At 44.5% G+C, this 25,191-nt stretch overlaps 1 protein-coding gene across 1 annotated transcript; it reads right to left on the bottom strand.

Annotated features, from left to right (window-relative positions):
* Positions 1-983: 983 nt before the first annotated feature.
* DOCK5 (dedicator of cytokinesis 5) lies at positions 984-25,191 on the bottom strand. Its single transcript, XM_053463378.1, has 52 exons — positions 25,082-25,191; positions 22,858-22,941; positions 20,872-20,912; positions 19,912-19,964; positions 19,388-19,484; positions 19,149-19,297; positions 18,808-18,943; positions 18,526-18,683; positions 18,290-18,371; positions 17,749-17,878; positions 17,370-17,442; positions 17,113-17,255; positions 16,594-16,719; positions 16,357-16,481; positions 16,128-16,226; positions 15,552-15,624; positions 15,324-15,427; positions 15,068-15,236; positions 14,803-14,900; positions 14,581-14,670; positions 14,156-14,256; positions 13,781-13,915; positions 13,334-13,445; positions 13,177-13,247; positions 12,860-12,966; positions 11,763-11,899; positions 11,171-11,266; positions 10,675-10,773; positions 10,371-10,465; positions 9,955-10,033; positions 9,591-9,691; positions 9,317-9,375; positions 9,041-9,195; positions 8,571-8,656; positions 8,330-8,486; positions 7,942-7,982; positions 7,733-7,823; positions 7,308-7,427; positions 6,829-6,918; positions 6,410-6,514; positions 6,031-6,172; positions 5,404-5,485; positions 4,923-5,007; positions 4,721-4,807; positions 4,143-4,319; positions 3,779-3,862; positions 3,218-3,355; positions 2,703-2,842; positions 2,425-2,569; positions 1,995-2,151; positions 1,756-1,868; positions 984-1,677 (listed from the first exon to the last, which is right to left on the bottom strand). The coding sequence occupies exons 1-52, from the start codon at positions 25,122-25,124 to the stop codon at positions 1,582-1,584; spliced, it is 5,556 nt and encodes a 1,851-aa protein (XP_053319353.1). The 5' UTR covers positions 25,125-25,191; the 3' UTR covers positions 984-1,581.

Genomic DNA, 25,191 nt, shown 5'->3' with positions numbered 1-25,191 from the left:
CCCACACACATAATTTGCTCAGCGATGACAGAGTATAAAATAACATATATAAGTGCCAGCCACGTCGTGAGCACAATGTATGTATAAAAACTGCATTACACCACCGAAAGGGGATACGTCCAACCACATTTTTGTGGCCACGTCATACAGTTCCTGAAATAATGAAAGGAAGGGAGGGTAACATGGTAAATATTAAGTATAAGGTTTGCAATTGACTTAACGTGTCGTTACCCAGAACCCCTTGCTCTAAGGAAAGCCCTGTTGAATTAAGAAACATTATGGGCTCTGGTGGGTGGTCTTGGAGATAGCGCTCAGTAAAGAAAGCTTAGGTGGGCCTCACTTATCTGCAAAGGCTGATATTATAGGTCCTCCTCGCCTAGACCTAAGTCAATAACGAGAGTGCCATGTAAGCGTGGTTCTATGTACCTATGTGTAGTACCTCCTATGCCAGTGCTTGGTAGACAGCCGGTTTGGAAATGCATTCTGACCATCTGCTTTTATGGACAGAATATGGAATGCTGAGGAGTGAGGCGGCTTTACAGAAAATTAAAAGTAGAAGTTAGGTTGGAGGCCCAAGCTGTACCAACACAAAACCAAAGAACATTTAACTTAGAAACAAACATGGTTTTTCGTCCCTGCATGGACACCACTTAAAATGCAGCGACCAAATAACTTGTTCCTGCTGACTGGACCATCCTGATGGTTGCTATGGCAATGAGACCAATTTTTACAAATTTGGCCCACCTTGTAGGCATCTGGGAAAGTGTGGCCATTAACAAGGTTAAAACAATGTATTGCTTAACCCTTTATTTGGAACTATATGGTTCGGAAGGTGTAACACTAGCAATCTCTACAAATCTCTGAAAGAACCTGTATAAGAAGGTCAGTGATGGTCTACCAGTGGAAGACATTTTTCTCCTAGAATTAGGGGCATGTTTGGAGAAGGTGGTATCAGTGTGCAAGAAGAGGGCTACTGGAGTGTGTAAAGGAGGCCAGCAGGCAGAATGCTTTACTTACTTGCCCCGTCGGTACAAAATTAGGTTAAAGAAACGTACATGTACGACACAACATATAGCATGATGATGCCACTTCCAGAAGAGGAAGTAATGCTTAAGTGCTGATGCAATATTATTGCTGTGATGCATTGCTTGGTAGTCTAATTCTATCGTCAGCCATTAGTAATTGTTCCCATGTTGTCGGTTAACATTCTAGCTTCAAAATTGGAATTTTTATATCTAGGTTAAAATATAGTGAGGATAATGCCCTCAGCGACGTCCTTCATTCAAGCTTATCATTTTGTTTTTTTAATCAAAAGTGCACTATGGAGGTTACTGTACCAGGAGGACAGGACTTTCTGTGAAGTGGAGTGGTCACAGGTAGAATGCACGGATCTTGGTAGACTTGGGCAGCCTGACCCATCGTTCCCAGTAAGCCTGTAAAATATATATATTCCAGTCTCACAGTGAAGCCGGATGGTTCCTCAAGATTCTAGATCCTTTGCAAATAGTTCATAAGACTCTAAAATCCAGGTTGAATGATCTTTGGGGCTTTGAAACCCCAAAACACCTTTGTGAATGGACATCACAATCCAGGATCCTGGATTACACTAGATTTCCTAACTTTTGGAGGAGGAGTTGGTGGTTTGGGTTCCTCACGCCGTGGCAATGGAGGTGCAATCTGTTAAGGGGGCAATAACAATATATTAGATCCTGGTTTTGTAAACACATACCATGCCCACACATATGTTTTATTCACCTCTAGTGAATGTCGTTGACTACCCTCGTGAAGTCTGTTTTTGGGGGGAGGTGGAGGAGGACACTCCACGGTCTGCCCTGTCACACTTCCTTGAGTGGGAAGTGATGGAAAACCTGCAGGAAGAAAACTGATAACTGGAAAACTTGGCAAGTAAAGACATGGCCTATGTGGCCCTGAATACATTACATTTACAAAGTCTGAATGCTTCACACACTATAATTAAAGGAAGATCTACTTACTGTGAGTTCTTGGGGTCCGAGGGGTAATAGGAGTTGGGTTTTGTGTTCCTGCACCCTGGGTTGGTGACCCAGTATGAAGAGATAGACGTGTCTCAGTTAGCTGTAAACTCTTGGGACGTTGGGACCTAATAGATGAATTCTGGGGATTGACCAGCACCTAGAAAGCAAAGTGTCATAAAATTAATATTTACTGATTTATAGATCACCATCATAGTCTATAGCACTATAAAATAATATGTAACATAGGGAGGCGGAAGCCATTGCAAACTTACATTAACCAATTTCCCCCTTGGACGTCACAACGTTCTTTCTTTTCTTTAGCCCATTGTTTCCACTATTTTTCCCATAGGTTATTCTAACTCTATATTATTTTATAAATCCCCCAAACTCACATTCTTTACTTCACTCACATTCTCCCCAATCATCTCACCTCCCGTTCTCCTTGGCTCTCAGTGGTCAATTGTGATCGGCTAATATTACGCTTAAGCTTCAGTTCATTCTCTTCTCGATCATTGCGGTCTTCCAGCCTAGAGATTAATGATCCTCGTCTGGGAGGCACAGGTTCTGCGATTGATCTGTGTAAAATGAGTGGACAAGATACCCGGTTGAGTAAGGACAGAAACGAGGGAACGCGGGTAACCAGTGGGTGAATCTTAGGGTAAAGGAATTTGATAACCGAACAAAGAGAGAAAATTAAGGCTGCCATACCCTTCTGAACCTGGTCTAGAGCTGCTACTTCCAGAGGAGGAGGAGGAAACAGTGGACAACCTTCTCAAAGTCGCTGATGTGAGGTATGGAACAACTACAGACCCAGCACGGCTCAGCTTCCTGTCTGTTAGACTCGATGGCTACGGGAGAGAAAAAGCAAGGGATGAAATATAAAGCTCGAAGCACACCGACAATTTCAACATGCATAGGATAGGAATAAGGCTACCCTTAATACAAGCCAGGACCAAGGTTTGATTTTTTTTTTACGTAATTAAAAATGCGCAGGCTAGTACCATCGGTGGTGTGTATTTGGAGATAATGTAGGTTGTGGGTAGGGGAACTGCTATGAAGAGATTCGTATGAGTGAAAATTACAAATAGAGCCCTAAGGCCTACAGGTAGCTAGAATAAGAGACATGCTTCTCATCATGCCAAATCTGGTATCCGTGTATTGTGTTGGTGCAGGTCTTCTTGCCAATTCCTTTGTTGTTTAATCCCCCGCAGATCCCCACTTACCAAGGTTATTGTGCCATACAGCTTTTCCACTTTCCTCCTTAACTCCTGGAAGCAGGACACAAGCCTTTCATGTAGAGGTCGGAGGTTCTCTGTCAGCTTCTCTCCATGAATTCTGATCCCTTGCCCAAGGAGAGGCATCTGGGTTGCGAAAAGAAAAGCAGTGAATGAGAGACAGAAGTACAAAAGGAGGCAAGAACAAAGAATTTAGGAATGAGGGAAATGTCAGGAGACATGGAAAATTGGCAAGTGTATCACAGAGCCAGGAACAAGTGTGGGCCAAGGATATTTTACAACAAAAACAAAAAAAAGGAGATCAAAGGCAGCGAATAATAAAACTGATTATATATACACTCTCTCTAATAAAATTAAAATAGAGGTATGAAAAAAAGCAGCTACATAAAGTGATAAAACAGACAAAAAGACAACAGAATGTAGGAATCAGGAACAAATGATGGGTAATTAAAGCCAGTCAGTGGGCAATCATTCCATTAAATACCATCAGTGGGCAATTTCCACAACGTTATGAGCTGTGGGGCACAGAGCGCAGACCACGGTGCCTACCTGCAGAGCAATTAGCTGTTTCAGGAGCTCTATCTTTTCCTGGTCAGCCGGGTGGTCTTGGAGATAGCGCTCCGTGAAGAAAGCCTATGTAGGTGGAATAGGAACACGTAATGAAAAGAAAATACAAAGGCTGATAGGTATAGGTGAGGAAGACCCATAAAGTTGCTGTAATTTGCCCCCACTCAGAGGAGGTAAACAGTAGATGTCTAATACAGCAGCTAAAGAACTGTCCTTGATACCCAGGTTAGAACCCATACCTAGTAAGATATGACCCCAGAGATTGCGGTCACAGACTGTTATTCATGAATCGCAGATACATACAGGTAACAGTGGTCACTAAAACAGCTGATTTAATTAATCTCACCTTCTCATAGTTGGAGAATCCTCCCATGACTGCAGGGTCCACTATGCCATTAAGGAGCATCGAGAGCGTGTGTAGAGGAAGACTATGGTCAGCTCTGTGCTGCTGGACCTGGTGACTTATCTTCTCATTGGTCAGCTCCATGGTCTCAATGGCATTCTGCAGGGGACTGATCTCTTCCTACAGGACGGACAAGCAGGGCATGTGTATGTGCATACAGACCACAGTAAATATCATGCAGCAATACCAGTCATATATATGGAACGAGAACATTTCTACGTCCATGCTGATTCAATATTGGATTTCTATGGGTTAGTTCTTTTTCCACTTTAAATACGATCTCACTTGACCCTCACATAGAGAGCGCAAAGCAGTATGATGAAAGCATGAAACCCTTCACCAGCTTATGTCATGGTCGGCAGAGCCGGTCATCGCCAGTACAGGCAGTGTCTGTGATGTTAACTCCCCGCCAAGCAGATGCCCCCCTCCATTGAAATTCCAGAAACTCTAGAACCCTATAATCCAATTTGATGTATTTAATAGCACTCGTAATCATCTGCCAAACGGCATTTAAAACTTACAGTGTAAACCTGTTTGACCTCAAACCACTTTAAAATCCCAGGCAGCCTGTATGCCGTGGTGAACGTGGTCCTCTCAATCCACATGGTCTGTGAAACAAAGAGACGTATCACATAAGGAGTCATCCACAAAGAGCCGAGCTGCTCCATGGAAAACTTGAAGCAGAACTTTGCAATGCAGTGTGTGACACGGGGAAACTTTTACCGCAAACTCGTTATCTGGGTCTTTCTCTCCTTTCCTGAACGGCCTCGAGTAGGAGAAACGATGAACCTCATTAAATCGATAATAACTGCAGAGACACGATAAATACAAACATGACTCCCTGAACCTAGAATTTTGGCTTATATTGGTATTATATTGGTATTTAGAATAGCTTAGAATAGTCCACAATGTATATAATTTCTATATTATTAATGTTCTTCTAGGTTTTTATGTATTTTAAAAGATATTTGGTCCGTGGGTTCTCATATATGGTCAGAGAACTCAGATCTGCCTCTACGCTATAACAGATATACACCATGCATAAATAAGACGGCATTAGAACTTGACAATTCTATACTTACAAATAATCCTAGCACATACGGTCTAGTAAAAGCTTGACAGACACTCTGTCAGGTAAGGTAATCCTTGCGTTTGAGTGCAGACATGCTTGGAGTGAATGGGGAAACGAGACAACGGCTATTACCTGAGTATCTGTTCCGGGACCAGCTTTTCTTTGTAACGAGATGGGAGATTCATTAAAGGTTTGACACTGAAGCACTGGACATCTGAGAGGTACATTAAGGATCTGACACATAAGACATGTGTGGAGCTGTTATGCACTGGGACAGAGGAGTGTTTGAGACAGTTGCATTGTACTGCTGGAAGTAATTGATACACCCGCCATTGGAAAAGGCTATAACTTGGCAGTGAGACAAGCAGCCTTTACCATGATGGGAAGGATGTCCAATGAGAAATAGAGGGTCTTGGTGGTAACACATGGGTACGCAGTCCGAAGATGGGCAATGTGTGAAAGGGAATGGTGCAGGTTTGTGTCCAGGCATTGTGTCCACCTGGGGAGGTTGGGTAGAGCCATCCAGTGGTAGATATAATAAGATAGGGTATCTTTGCAGCGAGATGTCCAAGCTGCAACCTAGTGGAGACACGGGAAATCCACCTTGGTAGATTAAGAGAATAAGCCATATTTATAAAGCAAAGCTCCAAATGTGATCTGCAAGTCCCAGCTGATGGGTTTCCAGGAATATTGCTCCACATTTAGCATTTTGTATCTAAAATGGTATGGTCAATAGACCAGTCGTAACTGAAAAGATACACTGCTTGGGTGAGCTCCGGATCTCCTCTCCCGGAGGGGAACTGATGGAAAGTTTCTCAGCATTTGGGAACTGAGTGAGAAGCCACAGGTTGAAGTCTTCCAGTCGCTCATACTCCTTCCCACGATATATGAAAATCTTGTTCTGGAAAACGAATGACACCCATACCCCACAGTTGTTTACACATAGTCTTTAGCTGTTCTTTCTATAAGTCACATTGTTATGTTATGTATTACTATGTCCCGGTTACCCATTGTACAGCTCTGTGGAATAGGATGGTGCTATACAAATAAAATGGTAATTAGAAATAAACACGGGGAGAGCACATGGCCTGTATTTAAAAGTAAAGATGAAATGGAAGAGCCGATCTATTAGTTTTACCCGCAGGAAGGAGGGGAATCCTTGCCCGTAGTACCCCACAGCAAAGTACTCTGGCTGTAGTCGTAGGGATCGCATGATGTTCTGGTAGAAGCCAGCTTGTTTATTCTGTAATAAAGATGGAAGCAAGTCAGATGCAGACTTGGCAAGAGGAAAATACCAGCAAAGATGGAGAAGTCCAAAAGAGCGATCAGCTGCCCAATCAGATGAGCAGAACATGGAGACTGACATAATATGATTAAAAATTTATAACAATAATAATAACAACGAGTAATAGACAGCTAGGAATATTAGGATAAATCATAAGGATAAGACTCTACAATGTTACAAAGTGGCCAGGCAGGGGCAACAGTGGGCTGCACAGACAAGAGGGAAAAGGGGGTCCAAGGCAGGAGATGGTAACGCGAGGATCCGGAACTCACCAGCAGGATACTAAGTGCCTCGTAATGGAATATCTGGTTCTCGTACATTTCAATCAGCTCCTTGCTGCGTATGATCGCCTGCTCCCACATCTGTGGCAAAGAACACAGGTAACTAGTATCGGTAAAGACCACAGAAAACAAACCCCAAAAAAGGTAAAATATTCATGAAGCTATATACGTAGAAAAAAGAAGTGCGGACGGACACGCAAATCCTTCATGATAAAGGAGGCTAGCTTTAGTCTGCGGGTAAATATACTGGGACTAAAGGGCATATTTGTCACAGATAGAAAAAAGGAGGATATGAAATACTGCGCCTTATTTATGATGTCACATCCCTCGGCTTAGTGATACACGTGACGCCATCATCAATAAAACACAATCGGCAACAGCTCTATATTTTGCAGTCCGCTAACAGTTGATCTTTATAAATACCCTTAACTGGTGACAGTACGGCTCGGAAGCGGAAGATGGGGACTCACTTTGCCCTTGTCAAAAAACGATATGATCTCGTGGTAGAGCCTCTCCTTCAGCTCCTGCTGGGTGTACACAGTGTAGCTGTCCCTCTGCAGCAGGTGAGGGGCGCACGGCTTGTCCGACCACTGCCGAGAGACCAGGATAAACGTCACATGCGTCGGCCGTATGTATACAACCCCAACGTGCCAAGAACCATCTGTGCTGCTCACAAGAAAGATACTGGTCCAGCCGACAAATATTATAATTAAATGTACTTAAAGCGCATCAGCAGAGTCCATTGCGCTATTACATTAGGAGGGAAATATAACAATATTAATACACGCTGGTACAGAAGGTCTTGCTCATGAGAGCCCATAATTATATATATGTGTGTGTGTGTATATATATATATATATATATATATATATATATATATATGCATTTGTCTCACCTGCAGCAGCTCGGCGTGGAGTAACAAGGTATAAGCTGCCTCCGTGTAGTTCTCTTTATTTAAGTGGAGGTCCCGCAGTTTGTACAGATACCTAAAGACGAGAAACTTTTCAAGTTTGTGGAAGACTCACTCACGCTCTGACATCTTTCGAGAGACTCCCAGTGCACTCAAAATCCCAAACACGCCCTGGGACCGGAAGCTATGCTCACCTGATGTAAATATCTTCTCTCTTTTTCTCTTTGTAAAAATTCTGCAGGGATATAGAAAGCGATGTCAGAGATGGACATGTAAAGCAGGGTTAAGCGGTGCAGGATTGCTTAAAGGGGAACGGTCAAACCAAACAAAAACTTTTTCAGGTCTGGAAGTCATCATCTCTTGTGTTGTGATCTGTTCTATTAAAAGTTGTCATTTAAAGTTATTCAAACTCTATATTCAACATATCTCCATTCACCAAAACCAGGGCATCTCACGCAAACATTTCCTCTTCTCTAATGATCCCCGAGTGAAGACCGCATTAGAACCCTATGATAGATATGGTCTGCTTTATGCGGATGCGCATGTTTATTTCTCTGCATTATATATGTTGAAGGAAAGTACCAGGAGGTTGACGGTGCAGCTCATACGGTTCTCCTCGCTCTCATCGTTGGCGATTGTCCGATAATCCAGCAGGTTCTCCAACAGACTGCTCACCAGGAGCGTGAAAACTTCACCAGAACTGGAGAGGTACTTGTGTTTGCGGCAGTGCTCCAACAATCTGAGGAAGAGAAGGGACCAGGTCCATGAAAGAGGGGAGGAAACATTGATACTGTGGCCGATATTTGGTGGAGGTTCCACTTACAGCTTTTCCAGAAGCTCTTTGTACTGTCCGTCTCCCCGTCCTCCCTCTACCTCCTGATCCAAACGAGTAATGAGTTCATTCTCAAACTGAAATACATCAATATTTCATAGTTTAACAAGGAAGTAACATAAGACTAAAGAAGAGAACATGGTAACTTGCTTAGCCCTCCATTAGTTGCTTCAATCGTCTCTAGAACTTTGTCCCCGTCAAAATAATTTCTAGTGTCCGTCATATCTTTCTCCTGTGTGCCTTCTAGACCATCTCTCTCTAGTCTACAATCTCCCCTCCTACGTGTAACAAAGCCATTCTGCCAGTCGTGAAACAGCCACTACATACATTCTCTGTGTGTACGTAGCAGCTCATGCCTTTTTTTCCTGTGTACATGTATGCAACAGCCCGTGTATGTGAGTGACAGCTCACTACCAGCTCCTCTGTACATTAGACATGGTTCACGCGTCCATATCAGTCACCATGTGGAAGTGGCCGCTCCCGCTGAAGTTGTGCTCATGCTGCATCATATCAAAGAAGATGGGTATCGTTGCCCGTCGAAGATCCGGCTCTGGGGTGAGAGTCACTTCTAGGATGGGTCCGACCATTGAAGGGATAAATTTAATCTTGTGAGGTCCTGTGAGAGCCAACAATAAAAACAATATATACTTAATGTATGTAGGGAACATTTTAAGGGCAGCCGTGCCAAGTTGCATAGGAAAACATGGAGTAGGCAATGGAGGCCCTGTGCTTCTTACCCAAATTATACCACATGTCCCTGATCTTCAAGCCAATCTCTTTTCTCATATCTCCATATCTGCAAAGCACAAAATGTGCATGCCAATTATACACACCTACATACACACACACACACACACATATATACACAAATATACACACATACAACAAACAAAGAACTGAAATGTACACAAATACGACACATCGCTGTCAAGCCTCATTTCAGACCCATGGACAAGACGTTTTGAAACCATAGGCACAGATATTAACGCAGCTCAACACAGGCCTACTGACTTGCTGAGGATCTTGCGGCGTTTTTCCTGGGAGAACTTGTGAAGCTGTAGCGACTCGTGCGTGAGGAACGATACCGCCAGATGAAAGAAATTATTCCACAGCTGGAAGGGAAAGAAAGTCACAAGCGGTTCACTATAAACATAACAAGCACATCTTATATCACAGAACTACGAGTATTAATACCCTTGGGGGGAGTTGTGTATCATTCTAGGGTTAGGCTTTGAGGGCCGGTGCTAGACACCCCAGGCTTGCGGGACAGATCTACTCGTGGTAACGTCAGACGCAAATTTAGTGAATAAGCCCTTTTGTGTTTGCGCTCCCGTTAGTTGTGTGCTGGATCTTTGACCCCCAGACGTAGGCTCACCTGCAGCTCGAAGTTGGCTTCGTCTAGGAAGAGTTTGTTCAGAACCGTAGAAAATCTATTCATAGCCCGAAGTAAAACCCTGCGAGAATAAAACGCGCCCTATTAGTATGGAACACGGATGGCGGAACCATGTAATGACCCGCACCGTGTAAACAGCAAGACCACTCCTAGAAATGTTATATTTATATTATCGCACATGGAATGCTCCAAAAATCCCTAAGACTGGTGTTGGCCCTTATTAGATATTTTTGTATACACTGCATTCTGTGGATAGCTTGTGTGGTCGTTCTAGAGAAACACAAGTGAATGACATGGACAGATCATAATACATAACACATTAGAGCAAGTATTTTTTATTTTATTTTATAAAACATCATATTTTTCTCCTTTGTGAACGATGAGCAGCGGATACAAACTTGTTCTGTGTCATGGTCATCAGCATCCAGTCCTTGGGATAAACTCTCTTCCCGATCAGATCTCGGAACATGATAAACGTCTCCATAAGGAAATCCTATCGAGGTGAGAGGGGAAAGCGTGTAACGATTTTATGGGATAAAGGTTTTATTATTATTATTATTATTATTTTAAATAACTTGCAGGGTTCAAACAAACCGCTTAAACCTCACATGGTTAGGAGGGCGATTTTTCATTGTAGGGATACAAATACCCAAGCTTTTTAAGCTTGCATGGGGGCAAAGACTTTGGCTAAGGACAACTTACTATGATGTCATGCCGAGTTTTGAAAGTCCCAATGTAGTGGTCGTAGTGGTAATCGTCCATTTGTCTCAGGATAGCAGTCATGCAGGCAACAAAACGACCCTAGGGTAGGACGACGATAATAATAAAAAGAACTCAATGAGGTCCAGAAGCGTCTGCCGTCCAACGTGTACAGAGAGCCGTGCCACAAACCGTGCATCCTCATATAAACGGATACAGACTATGGATCCACCACAGACCATGTTATTGTTCCACGCAGGGTCAAAAAGCTGCCATATAACGTAAAACCACATCCAGACAGCGCCATCTCTCACTCTGTCTTCATGCACGGCGTCACGCAGCTCCCATCACTCACTACTTCCTCCCCACAAACAATGTGCATAGCAAACTCTTTGGAGTGAAATGATTCCACTCATCTTGGGATACTGCTTAGTGAATAAATCCCGCAGAGCCCCAAAGCTTTACCTCCATCCCCCCCGACACGGTAAGGCAGTCTTACTATGTGCGGTGACTGGCGGCTCATTCCGATCACGGCTCTGTTAACCCTTCGAAGCAGGCGCTCTGTGATCATCTGCATGTGCACCGAGGTATCACCCTGAAGGGACACAGAGTTGGTGAAATCATTTCTAAGATATCTATCCTGTTCTATGGAGTCTACGCCCTCATTTCATTTTCTTTGGTGCATTTTATTCCTACTTTATCACTCCAAACTGAAAGTCTCCGCGTGTTAACCTTCCACTGAACCCTCGTTTCCCTGGGGAATACGGACACAAAACTATTTTCTTGTTCTTCCATCTTTTCTACTTCCCCCACATAACCTACTTTCAACATCTAATTTCTCACCTATATTATTACTTTAAACACCCTTATCCCTCCCCATTCTCACCACCAGAACCTCTGAAGCATTTTGTTTATGATAATGTAAGCTCCAAAAGCCAACTAGTCCCTGGGCCTTCTGAACGACCCCCCAAGCCCACGCTTTTAGAATTTTAATAAATGCTGCTTTGTGGAAATTCCAACATCACAGAGCCACAAAACCGAGGTCAACACTGATGCTGGGCTACCTCTGGTATCGCTGCTGTCCAACTCACCACCTCTTTACTATGAAGGACCTCCAGGATGCGGCTAAGGAGCTGTCCGCAGGCCTCATGATCCGGTTTGCTATAATTATCGTCCAGTTGTCCACTTAGCTGGTCGATGAGTAAAGGTAGCAGGGCATCTCTGCACTCTAAAGATATTGGAAGAGAACATTTTTTTTGTAATCCCACGCAAACAAAACAGCAATTAAAGGGGAAGTCCCATCTTCTCTGCGGCATTTATATTGTCAGCAGGGAACCTAGCAATGTGTGCTGCGTAGGGTTTTTTAGTCAGTTGACGCAGAAGAAGAGAACCTAGTTCCCATTTTTCCCAGTGTGATTTATATGCGGTAAATACAGCGTTTGTTACACCGTTCACAGCTGGCCTTTGGACCCTACGGGACAGCACTAACCCGGGACAAAGTCAGGCGTGCCGTACCATGATCACTAATGGTCGTAAGACAGCGGTTTGATCTTTGGGTGACTGGCATTAATGTACGTTCTCCCTGCAGCCGAAAATATCAGATTTCCGAGACAGAAACCAACAAAGGGTAATAATTCTATAGGCGTTCCTCTCGGATATTATACTCTCCAGAGCTCTTTTGTTCTGGAGCGCAGAGGTCACCCCTTCTTGATTTATGTATTTCTGGTGTTATATGGGGCAGAGTACTCATCTTCCGAAGCTTGCCGGTAGCCTTTGTGCTCCTTTTTCTCTTTGAAGCGTAATAACACGCCTGTTCTCTGCGCATGTCACGACACCCCACATACATTGTAAAACACATTCAATCTGCGTGTATAGCAAATGCTTACTACTGCTTTCTGGGTAAACATTTGTAAATCCAATTTATGAAATGCCACAGTCTGTTTAACCCCACGATGAACTAAAATACAGAAACCCATCGGTACCGCGAGTCTTTAAACGTCTGTAAATAGTTCTGGAACTTTTTTTTGCCCGGAGGAGTGGGGTGTAAAACAAAAACTATGCATTTTCAGAGCACCATAAAACCGTTGAACTCCGACCTGCGTTTTCCCAGCTGTGCTATCTCCTGTTACTCAACTGGGCTTGAAGATCACCATGGAAGAAAGCATGGGGTGACTCCCATCACACTCACCCGGCTGCAGGAAGAGGTCGCTCTCCACCACTTTGCACATACATGTTAGCGTCTGATGAATAAGCTGATCCGTGGGGACGCTCTGCATGAACTTGGCAAACAGGACACTGAAAGACAGAGGCCACGACGTGAGCTGCTAGGGCGAGGACTCCTATCACTCATATATGTCGATTATACAAAAAGGGAAATCTTTGGTCCCAGCCAGACCGAAGGATGGAAGCTGCAGCCCTACAGCAGCCGATTCTGTAGGACATAAAAACTAGTCATGAATTAGGGTGTAATGTATAAGGAGTGAAATGTATGGTTTCCCTCCTCACCTGAGTTCCACAGGATCGAAGACGCCTTTAAGATGGTTAATAACCCCGGGCAAATATTTCAGAGCGGCAGCCTGTAAAACAGCATCCCAAAAAATTATATTTCTCCTTCCGGGGATCAATACATCGACTGCCAGGATAAACACGGCCTGGGACGCACCTTGATCTTCACAGCCTCCTCCAGCGGCCGGTCCATCAGCTCATTAAATGACAGGAAAAGCTGACGTATGGAATTGTTAAACTGGTCTTTTCCCTCATCTTGCCCATAAAATCTGAGGAGACAGGGTGGGGGTAAATATGTTGCTGCTCTTTATATGTATAATGTATATGGTGGATGTATTGTGCTCCGTGCCTCCCAACGGCTTCTTAATACATAGCACATGGGACAATCTTAATAGTCATGACATTTTTTTTCTATTTGATTGTTGATTAAAATAAAATTATATAAAACGGTAAACCCTACAGCTATTCCGCGCAACGGGGGCGACAAATACCCTCGGAGGACAGTTCAGGTCCGTGGACGGTCAATAAGCGGACACAGCTTGATGTCAAAGGTGTCATTTTCAACGATCCACTGTATTTAGCCTGATGCAGGCTTGTCCATTACCTGAGGTACAGGATTCGGGACTGGACGATGAATCTAAACAGGTACTTTATTGCTTTGAGGGAGGAGAAGAGCATCTCCCGGCGGCACGGGTCATCAGGGCTCCTCACGTACCAGGTCAGGACTTTGACCAGCTTCCTGCAATGATGGCGGCAGGGTGAGCCACAGACAAGAAAACAGATAAGGACAAATGAGATAACAGGCGATACGACAGCAATGGACAGGTATAGAAGGTATGTCCTATACTATACTTTGCTGGATCTCTTATTTATTTATCAAATTAAATAGTAAGACATGGCAGCCCTGACTGTATTCCATCCCTTTCTAGGGTCAAAGAAGGACCCAACGGATCGCATTACATGAACAGACAGTACTCACTCATAAGCCAGAGTCGTACTGAAGTGTTTAGAGATGTAGGTCTCCAAGACGGGGTTAAAGTGCTGGAACTTGATGTCAGCTATAAGACTAATAATGAAAACCTGGAAAACCGAATAGAAAGGATCAGCAAAAAGGAGAGAGGGGCGTTGAATGAGAAATGTGATGAGTGACCTTGAGATGGAGGAAAGGACAGAGGAAAGGATGAAAGAGGTGGGTAGGAGAAAAAATTATAAAGGAGATGCTGTGTGAAGTTGCTGGGGCAAAGAAGAGCAAGAGAGTGAGAATCCTAGAGGTTGGAGAGGAAAGTGGTAGCATGAAGAATTAATGGGATAGTTGGAGGGAAGCAATGGGGAGAAACGAGACAGGGCAGAAGAAAGTGAGCCGAGAAAGTCCTATAAGATCTCCCATTACCCTTGTTATCTCACCAGTGCATCAAACACCAGCGTATCACAGCACTCTTTTTCTGGAGTCTCCATCATGATGTTAAAAAGAGCATCTAGTGTGTCCTGCAAGAACTAATAGGACAGAAGTGGACGGGTCAGTGGAGGGCACCAGAACTTCTGGGTAACCCCAAAGAAATCCCAGGTATGTAAATGAATAAGTCACATTCAAATTAATCGTTCATTCACACACACGCCATAACTTACCTTCATGATCTCTCCACCATCCACTTCCATCAGTTTGCGCAGAGCTTGAGAAACAGGTCTGGGGTTTGAGCGCCAGTTTAACAGACCAAGCAAATCCACTTGGGAAGAGTCAGAACGCAAGTAAATCAGCAAGTAAAAAAATAAAATAATATACAACATTCCAAAATTCATGAGGCTAAAACCCAGGGCCATCCACTCTACCCGTCACATAAGGAATGCCTTTCCCCATAATTACAGAAATGTCCCATCATGGACATGCGCTCACCATTCTGCGTGAGCTTGGTGGAGCAGATGAGGGTACTGATCTGGAAGCTGTCTTTGGTGGGACTTATGCCAGCCGAGTGACCCTTCTGGCACCGTCCATCTTCCTCCTCCTTTTTACTGCCGGGCAGCATCAAATACAGCTTAGCATCATCTGATTTCTTGCTATCGCCCTTAAAATTAAAATAATGCAATTACAACGCTGGTCTAACAAATTTCGAGCAAATAAGTTTACATTTTATGGCTGTGCGTCTGGTCACCTTGTAAATGATCAGGTCATGAAAGCCATCTTGCAAAGTTGTTCCGTCAGGATTCAGCAGCCTGACAAAAGCCATTCCAAACACCTTCTCGTATTTATCCCGGGCTGTGAAAACGGGAACCGGAGAAGAACGAGATATAAATGGTGAAAGGATTAAGACGAGACCTGTCTCTCTCAGCTCCCACCCGCGCATGCACTTGGTTCGTTCCAAATTGAAGGAGAAACTCACACTCTTGTGATGAGCGGTGGCGAAACGCGAAGCGCAAGTGGCAGCGACCAACATCTTCGATGGGAATTGAGACCTGTGATAGAAAATCGGGGTGAGCAAGTCAAGAAAATAAATCTTGAAATGAGAATTTTCAATTAAATGTTAATCTGTTGAATATTTGAAATTTATATTTTAATAATTCCTGCAACAAGCACGTACGCATCACTGAAAACACTAAGAATAAAAATGACATCATGAGAGCTGTGTGTCTTGGTAGTTGCGATGGCATGACATACGTTTCAACTCATAGCAAGGGATTTTGTGGTCTGGCTCAAAGTACATTTAAGGCTATTATATATTTTAAGAAAGAATGTTGATGACAATTTCTAGAATTTGTCTCTAATGAAATATTGGAAAATAAGTTGACAGGGGCAGGGATATTACAAAAGACATAGGAAAAGAGTAACCATAGGGTTAACAAGAGATAAGACACGAAGCAAGGAATAGGACAGATCAACATGTTATTGCCCATTGTGTAGCATCCATAGAGGAGGTGGAGATAATTGATTGATCCATATATTGACAGCTCTTGCTCACCTTGACTGTTTCATACCAGCATGGCTGCTTCACCTGGTAATACACCACAGATTTATATTCAGCCATCCCCTCGTGTCCAGCTCCAGGAATTATGGCTTTCTAAGCGAAGAGAGAAACATTCCGTTAGATGACCCAACCACCTCAACCACCCAAGAACCTCCAGAACCTTACTGCAAGGACCAGATCCTGGTTTTTGCCCCAGTACGGGGCGTATTTGCGGTAAGATTACCTCCACCAAAGTACCATCTTGGTCATGCACGGACAAGGAGACCTCCACGTTTTTGGGCGTCTTCTTCTTGCCCTTGTCAAACTCCCCCTGAACCAGAGTGACGTAGATGTCATTCCGAACATCTCCTGCAAGGATTACAGAAGTAAGACTTATTGAAGACGTGTATTGGACGATCAGCACGTCATCTGTAAGCTCTTCTATGCACAGGCGCGTCTCGAAAGTCTCAGCATTAGGTACCGGGCAGTATGATCTCCGGGAATCCCATTTTGCGAGCCACTGCCGTAGATCTGTCCACCAGGTGAGAATATTCCTTCTGCACCTGAGCCAAGTCCCCGGGAAGAAGCTTCAGGGAGATCCATAACCCTGATGGGAAAATGAAAGGGAAAAGGCAATATATTACTAGATTTACCACGCTGACCTGTGGTTATGGTCAAAGTCCACCAGCGCCCCTCTGTTTGCGTCACCCTCCATTTAAAGATAGTCTTTTTTAACCCTTTCTTGGTTTTCCCAACTTTATGGAAAAGGACAAAGGTCTTAATCAATAACCATGCCTACAAGGGATCGGTCCATTTAATTTTCGATATGTTGTTTAAAAGCGAGACTCTGTGTTGTATGGGTAATTAATGTTAACCTTTCAACGCTGTAACGCCATTCCCTTAGGACCCCTTACTACGTCAGTTTCTGGTGATGCAGACCCACTGGTCGTCATCGCCCTCCGGTCAGTGTCACCATCACCCTGTGGCATGCTCTCCATACCCTGCCCCTTGTGGTTCACTTCTTTGGCCGCGATCACCTTGTTGTAGATGGTGGTTAGCGGCTCGTTCTCCGCAATCACACGTGAGGTGATCAGAGGAGACATGATGAGCTGCCGCTGACTCATGTAGTTTTCCTTGGCCATCCTACGGGATGGAAACCATTACATTTTAATGTGCGTGCCAAAGAGAGAGAGAAAGAGAGAGATATAGAAAGGTATTAAGCTAAACTTTCTCCCCAGTCTAAAAGCATATACTCACTGCTGAAACGGGACAAAATACTGCTTTTCCTCATCGTCCACTTTCCCGTGAATCACGTCGGAGATATCCATCACTGCAGTAGATACCATAAAATCAACGCTAGGCAGTAATGTCAGTAAATGCATACTTGTGTGTTCCTTTCCCTGACAATCATCGATAGCGGGAAACATTTATTCAGTCTGTGTTGGAATAGGATTTATGAACCGAGACACCTTCCTGGGCCATTACGTTGTATTTGGTCCTATATATTTGGTTTAGCTTAAACCTCTAGCCTGCCTCCACAAAATATTCTTACTGCGGCACCGCAACAATAACTCAGTATGATTACATATCACAAAAGAGACATGGAAACCCTGTGAAGCTGCAGTCTTCTTCTTACCCGCCACTCCAAAAGGCCTCCTTAGTCCAAATGTGTGCTTTTTGCCATCCTTCAGCTCCATGTGCCCTAATCGCACAATCTGACACACGAGGCTAATCCGGGGACAAATTAAATCCAGACTGCTGAGATCCTAAGAAGAGAAGAAGAAGGGAGAGGGATGGAGATCACCCTTCAGTCTGTCTAGTGGGAGTTTCGAGAAGAGAAGGGCGCGCAAAATGGGGGAAAAACAGAGATAGATCTGGGCCACCAAGGGGGGCAAAAGTCAAATAGATCGGGCTGGACTGGAGGGAGAGAATAGAGCAAAACATTATTTTATTTAAGAAAACACTGAAACAACATAACAGTGGGGACACAAACAAAAAGAAAATATATTCCAAAATACGGTCAACGGGGTGATAAGCAGGGTTTCTGATGGTAAATAAACATGGCGGCCAGTGCTAGCCTATGGTTTATAATGCACTGACTGCCAAGCCAACCTAAACCATAACCAAACAAGACAATATTTCCCATTAGGTCGGAGCAGCCGATATAACCCACTTACTGTAAACACAGCCTGCAAGTTGTTCAGCTTGTCTATGTCTTTCGGCATCCCGGAGCTTCCCCAACGAACCAAATAATTCTCACTGCAAGACAAGGAATATACCCTTATCACCATCTAAATCCAAATGTTTCCTCTAAAAAAATCTTTTGTAGTGTCAGAAATCTACATTCCTATATTAATTACTAATATAATAGAAAGTTACAGAAAGACACTCTGCACACATACGCCAGGCTGACCTGATAAAGTGAGAATTGTCCGGGTCGTACAGGGACATCATTAACTCTGCATCTTCTCCCATGTTACATACAAAGTTCTTGAGGTTTACATACAGACTGTACGTGTGAGTAGCGTGAAGCATGGCAGGACTCCATGAATCCAGAGGCTGGAGCTGGCACTGATGGAGAAAGCAACGGCACGAGAAGAGGCAAGTGAGGAGAGGGAAAGCCGGAAAGAGATCATCTAGTACGCCGTGTCTACTTTAGCGATAGCCATGTAAACGTCTAAGGACTTCTCCTCACCCTCTCCTCCTGGATCCTCTCATCTATCTGTCTGGTCGCGGACTCATGAGAATGGTACAGAGCAATGACGCTGGTCTCATCAGGGTCCAGAATGTTGCCATTTTCAGCTCTCACCACCAGGTCGAAACCGAGAATCCTATCAAGTGCGGGTAATTAGGTTAAAAACACATCAGGCGGCAGTGGTTGTGTTACTAGAAGTTGTACATACTGCAGGTGGAGAGCTTACAGGAACGAAGGTAGGTGTCAAGGAACAATACTCAGTCCCATTCATCATGTATTCGCTTCTCCTATTCTACCTCTCTCTAGCAGCAGTCCCCAATTCTTTTAGCCCGTTCCCTCACCTGTTCCCGTAGTCTATCTTCGCAGTCACCTTCTTTCTCAGCTCCGCTAAATCATCCTTGGGTAGAGTCCCAGACATGATCTGTGAGCGCCACTCCATCAGCTGGGACATCATGTTTTGTACTTGGGTGAATTTGGCCCTCTCATTGTGCTGTCAAAGGCAGACAAAAACTGTTAAATGGACGGTCACCGTGGCCCGAAGTATCCTTAGAAGATCATATTCTTGAATATCTCTACTCACCACGTAGAGGGACTGCCACAGGGCTCCCCACTCTCGGAGAGTGGCAGTGAGCTCTTGCACCAGGGGCAACTCGCTGGGGACCACATGTTCACGGAGCCTGTAACAGAATAAAGCGAGATCAGAGAGGTCCGATATCTGCCTGCTGGGTAATAAGAACTATGAGTGAGTTTTGCTCCTTTGAAGAAGAAGCCAGCCCACGATGACTACCAGGCAGCCAAGCTGTCCACACCAGCCATTTGTAGCCTTTCAGCTCTTCCCCGACTGACCAATCAAAAGCTGGTCAAATCTTCTGCGACCCCTGATCATTGGATAATTTCAGCCAAATCCCACCTTTCCCATTTGCCCCTTGATATCCTTTACCCCCCCCCCCCCGTTTCTGTACTTCTATTGGTTCGCCAACACTCCAGCCCTTTGTTACGATGGAACCAACCATGCCCTTGGTTACCATGTTTGATTGGTATACTGGCACCGGTGCTACCATCAGTCACAAACGCACTAAGCGAAGGATTGTTAGCGGCCCTCACCCTTTATCTTCGGTGGTCTCCTTCACGTGAATATACGTAGACGGAAAGATCCCCTGTGGAGGGAAAAAACAGCAAAGTCTTCACATAGTTTTTATACATAGGCCGGTATATTTCTTCTAATGGAGTAAAGTTAGTAAAGCACGTTAACGTCTCTAGATTTGTTCGATCGCGTTATATTCTCCGTGAATGCCCCGAATGACGTCAGAGCGAGGCATTTCCTCTTCTCGCTTCCGCGCGTTCACACTACCTATTCTCCTTTATCCTTCTCCATCCCCAGGGCAGATCGACGCGTGCGGATCCAGCCTACAAGTTATTATTTAATGTTGCTGCGGTTAAAGGGCCGCTTCTTCATTTCTACTAGAACTTTTTATGGCTTTATTCTTTAAACTGGAAACCAGTAAGCTGAATACTGGAACTTATGTACGGCCGCAGCATCCATTTATTTCTACTGCCGGCGGATGAGAAGGATTTATTTCCCTCCCGCAAAAAAAAACTCTTTAGTGAGTAGGACCCCAAAATGTATTAAAAAAGGGGTAAGGGTCAACCCCAGTGATCTTCTACACGGATTGCGTTATAAATGCATATAATAAAGAGAGCTCATGAATTTAACTATACATTATTCAGGGCCAGCTCACAGACGGGCTGACCAACTTTGGTCCATCATGATGTGCAGTGAGATCTGTGAGCTGAAACTCAACTTACATCCTCCCAAACTCCCAGTTTAGTGAATATGCCTTTTTTGGGTCTGGCTGCATTATCACATTTATCGCTCGCTGGCAATTCAAAGAGCTTTATGTGTTGTTATTGTGATCAACGGCAGAATACCGTGAATAGGTAAAGACATCTACTGGAGTCTATTATATCACTAATAAATACATCGGTAGGGAGGGCCACAAATGTTGCAAAATATACGTCACGAGGCTCAAACCATATAACGGCAGAGTTACCAAACCTGCTCACCTTCTGGGACTTATTCCTCCACGTGAATCCTCTGTACCAACCTGTTAAAAAAAAAAGAAATTGTGAGTTTCTGGGCCCAGAAAAGGAGGGTTTAATCTTCTGACCTCCAAAACACATAAAAATGCCCGTGTCCCTGTTTAAAGCTCAAATTCAAGCTTTTATAGGACAAAAAAAAACCTTTTCTCAAAGACATATGGTCCAGATTATTTATATTTATATATTATTCACCAATATACTCTACTGCGCTACGGAATGTGAGGGCGCTACGCTCACAAAAACAGGGTCCTCTTCTTCTTTTCCGTCCCAAACGTGTTGTAATGTTTTAGATCACCTTTGTTAAATATTTTGGCTGCCCCCTTTGTAACAGCGCCATGGTATCTGCGGGTGCTATAAAGATACACGGAACACGACGTAACGTAAATGATAAAAAGAGCACCGAATTGTCAAATCCAGAGCAAGATCGTATGACGTCTTGCTTGTCAAGCTGCTGTTGAATTAGAACTCCTATCAAGCTGGGACAGCTATAGGCACATTCTTCCCGTTTCAGTGCTGGCTGAGTGCTTTGGGAGTTGGAGTGCTACCTGCCAACTAGTTTTTTTTTTTCCATTGCAAGAGCAGGAAGTAGCTGCCGCCAACCGGATTCCCATTCTGCCTGCGGCCGTATGAAGGCAGGGCTGGTTGGCAATACAATTGCGAGTTATTTAAAGAGACGGTGCGCCAATTTTTGTTCATGCCGGGGATCCATTAAGTTCATTTCAGTTCAAGCACAGTGACCCCCCCACCCCAAGACAGATTCATTCATACACACATACGGCCCCCTACACCACGAGAGGGCCAAAGGAGACGACGGATCATCCGCGGCAGAAAAACGTTTCACTGACTGTTCCTTTAAGACAAAGTACAAGATGTTCTCCCGACGGATTACCGAAGAATAGAAAAAGAATCAGATGTTATATTTAAAGTCCGGCGCCTTTTTAAGTGGCAGAATGTAATTTTACGTTATCCGCAGCGTACAGAAAGCTACAATTTTCAAAACACACGAGATTCCAAAATACCCCCCACTAAAAACGCTAAAAGCAGCCGCAGAAAACGCAGTCCCTGTAATTATTTCTGTGTATAGACGCTCACAAACAGATTTACAGCCGAGAATAACGAATCACTTCCAGACCTGGGCTCATATACATATATTTATTATACATTTTATAATATAAGGACGTTTTCATGCAATCAGATCACGAATTTACGGCAAAAAAGCAAGCAGCCAATCAGCAGCAAGAATAGTCATGTTTAAATCCCATCACCACCAGATTAACGAACAAAACACGCAGACGGCCCGGTTCCCCCCCCCCCCCCCCGTTCAGCAGATTTAGGAGCCCACGAGGCGATCGGATTGTTCCAAGGATTATATTACTAATTGGGAAATGGCTGCCATATTAATGTGAATGGAAACACTTAATGAAGTCCAAGGGCGGGGGAGGGGAGGGGGGACCCCTTAATTATAAGATTGTTATATATATATATAATAAATATAAAATCTATAATACGAAATGCCACGTAAGAAAGCCCCGGACATACCGAGCTCGTCAGATCTAACGGCTCACAATGGGTTAAGTTCTTCCAAGCCCAGTGTCTGAGCACAATAGGCGCCTTCTCTCCCGTGGAAAGGGGTAGGAGGAGATCTGTGTACACAGGCTGAAGGTCACCGGGACACCCGGACGCCACTTTCTGCACCCAACATAGTAAACGACTTCACAGTTCAGTGGGGGCGCAGAACTCGATGGCCGATAAGACCCACTTCACCCGGCTGGCTTCCCTGCTTTAACGACTCGAACCTTAGTCAGGCCTCGGTGTGCTCTGTCGCTTTTGCTGGGAGGCCGTTCCAGGTATCTACTACCCTCTGTAACGTGAAACTTCCCATACATTACCTGTAACGCTCTGACCCTCTAGGTATAGATTGTAACATTCCACGTCGTGAGCGGCACCCACCTTCATAAGACTCCAGTATCTGCACCGCGTCTCCCACCTGCAGCGTCAGCTCCTCCTCCTGCGTCGCCTGGAAGTTGTAGATGGCTTGATGAAAACGGGGAGAAAAATGACATTTTATCAATTACGTGTTATATATATATTACGCATACATTTACACATTATCCAAGTGATTTCACCAAGAATAATACAGCAGCCCAAACAGATCGCCCCTCTAAGGGTGCAGTTCCACTTAGAAAGCCAATTAAACTGCATGAATCTGCGGGGGTAAACAAGTCTTTTGAGCTCTCATTTTATTCTCATACCTGAACGGTTAATCACATAAATACAGTGGAGGAGCCTTTAAGAAGCTGTCTCTGTTTCTACGGCAACAACCTATCAGTGTCTGCTGTTGAGTCACATGACCATCTGCGCTTCAGGCGAAAATTATAAATAAGAAGTAAGACTACATCATAAAGATGGGGACAGGTTCCGGCAGAACCGGGGGGGCGGGTTCCAGCAGAACCGGGGGGGCGGGTTCCGGCAGAGCCGGGGGGGGGGTATCATGCACCCCATGATAACCACACGACCCTAAGGGCATGAAGGGCCAACCCCAAGGAGCTTCACTGGCCCTGTATAATGTATAGGTAAATCAGGGAGATTTCTCAAAGGCTCCTTACGTACTGAATTATACATTATACAGGGCCAGTTCATTCAGGGGAAACATAGTAAAGTAAGAGAGTTCCGGCTGACTCTCTCTGTAGCGAATAGAGCCCTTTGAGTGAATGTGCAACGAAGGGGGCCGCGGCCGTGAACATTAAGGTTATGGTGATGATACATACAGATGGCAGGTAATGTAATATTATCAGGACAGGCTCAGACAGCGCTGGGTTTGTATGTAATGTAAGGCGATGTGACTGCAGATTATCAGGACAGGCTCAGACAGTGCTGGGTTTGTATGTAATGTAAGGGGATGTGACTGCAGATTATCAGGACAGGCTCAGACAGTGCTGGGTTTGTATGTAATGTAAGATAATGTGACTGCAGATTATCAGGACAGGCTCAGACAGTGCTGGGTTTGTATGTAATGTAAGGGGATGTGACTGCAGATTATCAGGACAGGCTCAGGCAGTGCTGGGTTTGTATGTAATGTATTACGATCCACACAGTGTAAAGTAAACGGGACTCCCCAGTAATCACAGAGTTCCCCCCCTTATTCCGCCCCACGGCCTGCACCTGTTTGCACAGGGATTTGTGAACATAAAGGACACACTAGAGTGCAATAAACCCTGCGGTGGCGGTAATATAACTCCCAAGGTGCCTCTACCTGTCGCCGCGTGTGGGTGCGGTTTACATGTAGTCGGACGCTGTGCCAACGATCCATGTTTAACCCTTTAACCCCCCCCCCGACACCACTTCCTAGCAGATACCAACATGGATTAAATGGATTAACCGTTTTGCTGCCAGCAGATCTTTATGGAATAATAGAACACATTCTAAAGCAAAAAGCTGTGGCGGCTGTGAAGCGCGCGGACGGCCTGTCAGTTACCCCGTGATGGAGTCTGCCAGCTGCCAGTCCTGTTTGTAGACAAAGAAAGGGAAGTCATTAAAATAACTGTAATAAAACTAGAGTCCGATCAGCTCCATTCGCCCATCTAATCTGCACAGACTCAGTCAGGAGCCAGGTCTGTCCCATGCATGTTTAAACTCCCTCTACCACCCCTGCTGGGCCTCTGTTCCTCTTATCTACCACCCCTCACAGGAAATACACTAAACAAACGTGGATTTATGTGTTGCTGTTATCTTTGTGTATTGCGATCTTGGGGAACTGGAAGCAGTATTAGGTTTTTCTTTGAAAGCACAAACATTAAAAAGAGCATAAATAAAAAAGTACAAAATTGTGCTATTCCCGAAATATCGAATAATTACCGCATGATGCAAAATCAGAGAGTCCGGCACCGAGCAGGGCGCACTCTGAAAGAGTGACGTCAGGTTACAAGTTTGAAAGAGTGCAGCTGACGTCAAACCAAATAACAAACGAATCATGTCAAACATAAGAGTGAGCAGCGAAACGCTTACTGTTCCGAAGAGCTTGCAATCTATCCACAGTAGGGAGGGGATACTGCATTTAAACCAGACACAGAAATAAAGGCAACTAGTATGGGGCACTAAAAAGAAGCACCTGGTACAGAACGGGTTAATGCCAAGTCTTGTTTCAAAGAGGGGGGAAAAAATGCAGAAAACTCACCCACTCCGAACTTCTCCCTCTTGGAGGGTATCCAGCGGGCCATATTACAGGGTAACCCGGCACCCCGCAACTTAACGTGCTGGGCTCCAGCCCTCCCCTGGCCCTCCGCT

Source organism: Spea bombifrons, chromosome 4, assembly GCF_027358695.1.
Source record: "Spea bombifrons isolate aSpeBom1 chromosome 4, aSpeBom1.2.pri, whole genome shotgun sequence".
Classification (NCBI taxonomy): Eukaryota; Metazoa; Chordata; class Amphibia; order Anura; family Pelobatidae; genus Spea; species Spea bombifrons.
The sequence above is the reverse complement of the archived record's forward strand: the minus strand, read 5'-3'. Positions and strand labels throughout refer to the sequence as shown.